This window comes from Cupressus sempervirens, chromosome 7 (genome assembly GCF_028749045.1).
Source record: "Cupressus sempervirens isolate cs-2001-9-10 chromosome 7, ASM2874904v1, whole genome shotgun sequence".
Classification (NCBI taxonomy): Eukaryota; Viridiplantae; Streptophyta; class Pinopsida; order Cupressales; family Cupressaceae; genus Cupressus; species Cupressus sempervirens.
In genome coordinates, this window is record NC_143124.1 from 71,090,019 (window position 1) to 71,096,106 (window position 6,088).

Below are 6,088 nucleotides of genomic sequence, written 5' to 3' on the forward strand. Positions count from 1 at the left end.
GATTTTACCAATTTTGAAACAAGCGCAAAAATTTTCAAATCCAGATTTTGAAAAAGCCAATTCATGTCATCTTCCGAAACCAAACAGACAATGTTCAACTGTAGGATGGTATTCGGATTGTGTTTTTGATGTTTTTTTTTCTTCTTTTAATTATTAGAGCTTTATACAAATTTGTCTTGAATTTCAGGAACCCTCCAACTTGAAAGAGCTGATGATTTTCCGAACGTCTTTGAAAGAGTTTCCAGATTTTTCAAGAATATTAGATAACAGCGTTGGCCTTGAAAAGATATGCCTCAAAAAATTGTTGTCTTGTGGACTACAATGGTTGTAAGACATCCACAAAAATGAGTTTTTTGAGAAGGCAATCGGTTGGTACAAAGCTACATTCTACAACCTTTGTGAGTGTTCTCCCAGCCTGTGCCCTGCTGGGAAAGTTAGAACAAGGTATGGAAATCCATCTGAGCATAATTGAAGGCAGTTATTTGTCAGATGTCTTTGTGTTCAATGCCCTGATAGACATGGATGCGAATGGCGGAAGCATATACAAGGCACACAATCTATTTGAGAAGATGACTCAAAGAGATGTGGCTTCGTGGAATTTGATGATTGCAGGACAAGCCTTGGGAGACTTGTAAGAAAATGCAATTAGTGGGATTAAAGTTAAACTTCATAACCAATGTCAAAATCCTTCCATTTTGCGCTAAAATAAGGGCCTCAGAACAGGGTATGGAAATCCATGGAAACATAATCCAATGCTGATTTCAGTTTGATATCACAGTGACAAGTGCCAACCATTTTCATTTGATATCACAGCTGCAAGTGCCCTGGTTGACACGTATTCAAAATGTGGAAGCGTACAGTAAGGATGAGAACTGTTTGAGAAAATGTGTGAAATAACTATAATATCATCAAATGCTATGGCTGCAGGATTTGCAAATGAGTGCTATAGAAGCGTTGCTTCTATTTGTTTTGCACGAAGTCATCCGAGTTTAGTGGATGAGGGCTACAACTTCAATGAAATGAACTTCTCCTAGTTTTTTTAAAAAAGTGTTTCTCTAGGGAGTTTGGTAGCCGGAATACAAGTGGAATAGGCATATGTAAATTCTTAAAATTTTGAATTCTTTGTTTGGATGCACTAAATCGGAGGAATACGTACTAAAATAGGAATACGTATTCCAATTTTGACCCAAAAAATGAGATTTTGCAATTCCACCTAAATAGGTGGAATTGGAATACGTATTCCTATTCCAGTTTTATTTATTTTAGAAAACATAAATTTTTGGGTCCGTGAATTCCCCATCAAATTCTAGCTGAACCAAACAGAGAATAGGAATATGTACCCCCATTTTCTATTCCAGAATAAGTATTCCCATTCCCCTATTTTTATTCCCATAGCCAAATGGGCCCTTATTGCATTGCACTTAAAATTGATTATTATGTGTGTCTCGCTAACTTTCTCTATCACGGTAGCTATTTTGAGGAAATATTAAACTTTATTATTAAAATGCCAATGAAAACTGTGGTGATTGTGTTACGCGTTTTTTTTCTTGTTTGTAGATTAAATAAATAAAAGATACGAGGTTAGTATTTACAATTCTTCCCAACATCACCATGGCAATATCAGACCAATTTTTTTAAATCTATCAAGTTTTATATAATTTTGAATATTTTTTATTTTTAAAAAATGAATATAGAATTATCAAGATACTTTCTAGATAGTTGAACTTCAAAAAAATTTAAGAGCTCAAATTTTTGTCATGTATTTTGTCTTGCAAATTATAATACATAAATAAAAAAATTCATAGTTATCAAAGTCTAGACATTTTATTTAATTATTTCAACTTTCATAAAAATTGAAAATATATAAAAAAAATTCAATTCTATACTTGATCCTTATAACCCTTAAGATGTAATAGGCAAGAGCCCACAACACAATGGTAAATTGTGAGCCTCTTATCAACAAAGAGGTCTTGGGTTCTAAAAGAAATTGTCATTACTTTGTGTTTTCGTAATGCTTCTTTGCATTTATTTATTTCCACATGTAAGAGATGTATATTAAGTGTGGGTTGTTTTCATTGAGTTTTAAATTTAGTGTGGGTTTATGGTTTCAAGTGGGATATTAATAAAGTATTTTTTTTTAAAGAAAAAATAATTACCATACAATAATTTAGTACAAAATTCAATTTTTACATTCTTTAATTTACACTTTTCCATATATTTTTCTATTGACGTAATATTGGGCTTTCTTTTAATGAAAGTGCTAATTTCTAAAAGAGGAAAAATGTAGATTAAAAAATAGTTTGCCAAACAAAAAGACGATGCAATAGTGGCATGCATTATTAATCAAGAAAACACACTATAATGTATTAACTCCAAGCATGTGATTTTAAATAATGAAAACTACTAGAATATACTTCAATTTAAAATATTATATACATCTCTACCATTTTTTTTAATATATTACCAATTCATCTCTTGTTAGCCCACATTTTTTGACAATAGCCTAATTTGATCTCTTGCATCCAACATAAGTCTTCAAGGTCAGTTCTTTAATGTCAAGCGTCTTTTTGGGCCTTGTTTGCACACAAGTCTAGCCTTATTTCTTACAACTTCACCTTACTCATTCATCTTGTTTCTAAATACCCATTTGGTTCCTATAGCATTCTTGTCTTTAGGTCTAGGAAGTAACTCCCATGTATCATTCTTCACAATCTGATCCAGAGTTCTTCTTTCATTTCTTCAATCCAATGATCATCTTTACATGCTTCATCAACACTCTTAGGTTCAACTTGAGAAATCAGACATAATTCCTCATTAACTCTATTTCTTGTCATCACACCTTTATCTCTGCTTCTAATTATCTACTCTGGAGGGTGACTCTTTGTCATGTTTCTGTTAGAGATAGGAGTTGCTATCTCAACTCTTGGTTCATATCTCTGTTCTCCTCTTTTCTCAATAATTTGTACATCATTCTATAGATCATTGTTAGTCTCAAAGAAAATCTCAACATTCTATCCAACAATTCCAATATTTGTTAGATTATGGTGACTGATCAGGAAAGTACTGTACATACTTCATAAATAGTGGGGTTCGGGGCATCGGCCCGAAATTTTTTTTTTGGCCGTGGCTGACATGGTAGCCGACATATTATGGCCAACATACATATGGCCAACATGTTGTAACCCTAAAAAAAATAAAATACTTCTATAAAAGGGTTTAGGGTTAGGTATTTTTCATTATGTTGTGATGCGAAATTGGTTCTTGCGGCAGTATTGAGCTGTAAGGGATTACGGATTGTAATCAGGTTGTAATCACTAGATTGTAATAAGATCGAACTTGTTGTTTGGTGGACATAGCCCAGGGATTGGGTGAACCACGTTAAATCTTGGTGCCTTGTGTTCATTTTTGTATGATCTATTATTTTCTGTTATTGGTTATATTTGCATATAGTTTTATTTCTGTCCGTGGTTTATCCTAACAATATTATCTTCTTCTTCATCAGAGTTGTAATCTAACATCTTTTCCTTAGTTCCAAACTTCTCATCAATCTTTACATTTGCGCATTCAACTACTATCTTGGTTCTATGATTAAAACATTTGTATGCCTTTCTTTTTAATGAATAGCCAAGAAACATGCGTTCATTACTTCTTGGATCAAACTTACCAATATCATCATCTCTCTTAATTTAACACTTGATTCCAAATATTCTAAAATACTTGACTGATGGTGAATGACCAAACCCTAATTCATAATTTGTCTTGTTCATACCTTTTAAGATCTATATTCTATTCAAAGTGTACACTCTTGTATTGATTGCTTCTCTCCATCTTGGAAACACCATTCTCAAACAACATTGCTCTTGCTACCTCTACTATTGATTTTTTTCTTCTTTCTGAAATCTCATTTTGTTCAGGTGTCCTAGGTGAAGATAGTTGTCTCTTGATTCCATTCTCTTCACAAAACATGTTAAACTCTCTAGAGGTTAACTCTCCTCCTCTATCAGATCTCAAAAAATTTATCTTAACACCATATTCATTCTCAACTTTATTCTTGAATATCTTAAACTTCTCAAAAGCTTCAAACTTCTCTTTAAGAAATGTCACCGACAACATTCTAGTGAAATCATCAACAAAAATCATGAAATACCTTTCACCATAGAATCCTCTTGTTCTAGAGGGACCACTTCGATCAATGTGAACAATCTCCAGCTTCTCTGTGGTTGTGAACTTCTTGCTGGGAAACAATACCTTCTTCTACTTAGCCAAAATACATTCTTTGAAAACAATATTAGTATGCTTAATAATCTTAGGCAAATCTCTAACAACATATGTGCTACTAACTTTCACAATATTATCAAAGTTTATATGAAAATCTCCCCTGCCATAGCCAACTATTATCCACTTTAGCAACCAAACATTTCATTTCAGTGGGATTCAACTAAAATACATTACCTCTGGACCTAGTTCCAATTCCAATCATCTTACCATCTTTATCCTTGATTGTGCAAGTATTTTATGTGAATTTCAATAGATATCCTTTGTCTACCAATTGTCCAATGCTCAACAAATTATGTTTTAATCCATCAACAAAGTAAACTACATTAGTGTTATTTTTTCCATATAAATTAATGAATCCAATCCCTGTAATATGATAGGATGCATTGTTACAAACTCTAACAATACCTCCACCATAGTTCCTAAATTTAACAAACTTATTCATGTCTCCATTCATGTGATGAGAACATCCACTATCCATTATCCAATCAGATTTCTTCTCTACTTGAGAAACTATATCTTTTCTCTTCTCTAATCTCTTTATCAAGATCATCTTCCTTAATAGCTATGAATCCTATCTCATCATCACTTTCACTCTAACCTTTTTCATCAGATTCTTCATCTTTATTTGCATACAAACAGTTTCTAGGTCTTCTAGGCTTTAACTTTCCCTTATAATTTTTCTCCCTTTTAGGACACTTGATGAATAATGACCAAACTCATTACAAGTCCAAAATTTAAAGATATTCTTACCATCTTTTTCTCATCTTACAAGAAGGGTTATACCTTCTTCAATCTTCTTATCATCATCAGATATGGCTCTACTACTACTAGAAAAGTCTCCATGTGTACTTGCACTTCTAGACAGACTTGGTCGAACATTTAAGGCACTAAAAGTTGTCTCTACTCTTTTTAGTTCTCCTTATTGTCTTATTCCTACTTCCACTACTTCCAATCTTCCAATAAACATTTCCCTAGTAAACTCTATAGTACAAGGTATAAGTAGTTGAATCATCTGAGCTACTTGTCTCAATGGAGGTGTCAAGGTTTTCAGGATCTTTCATACAACCTCATCTTCTTCCTTTTTCCCACCATATATCTTGATTCCTGCAACAATCTCTGATATCTAACCAACATAAATTATTACAGATTCATCTTCCATCATGTTAGCATCTTGAAATGCACATATCCAATTTTGCGATATCACTCTTTTTGTATGTTTATCTCCTTCTAAAATAGATTCTAATGCTTTCCAAATTTTATAAGATGTTTCAAGTAACTTTACTTGACTGTATTCATTCTCTAGAAGAACTAATAGTAAAGATTCTCTAGCTCTCATATTACACATGAATAGATATCTCTCTGCTTCATTGCATTCTTCAAGTTTCTCTTCTTTGATAATTGTCTTATCATTCTATGTCAAAAGCCAATAACCTGGACCCATACACAGTAGATGAGTCTTCATCTTCTCCTTCCAACTATCATAGTTGGCCCCATCAAATCTAGGAATATCCTTTCTGAAAAGATTCACCATGGATCTCCCAAAGTTGTTAAGCTTATCCTTTAAGGACCTGATGCTCTGATACCAATTGTTAGATTATATAGTCCACCAATATAATGGGGGGGGTGTGAATTAGTTATCCAACTATTATCACAATTATCAACCTTAAACAAACTTAATCATATGAGCAATATAATAAAAAATGACAAGAAGATACTCATGCACAATAACACTAGATATGTTAACTAGGGAAGCCCTTGATCAGAGGGAAAACCCCGATGAGGATGGTACCCACAAGATGATGTACTATAG

General features: G+C 33.0%; 1 protein-coding gene across 1 annotated transcript; it reads left to right on the top strand.

Moving 5' to 3' along the window:
* The first annotated feature begins 344 nt into the window (after positions 1-344).
* On the top strand, positions 345-993 carry LOC149545540 (pentatricopeptide repeat-containing protein At5g27110-like). The gene is made up of 3 exons (XM_089793792.1): positions 345-631; positions 779-854; positions 928-993. The coding sequence occupies exons 1-3, from the start codon at positions 345-347 to the stop codon at positions 991-993; spliced, it is 429 nt and encodes a 142-aa protein (XP_089649918.1).
* The last annotated feature ends 5,095 nt before the right edge of the window (positions 994-6,088 follow it).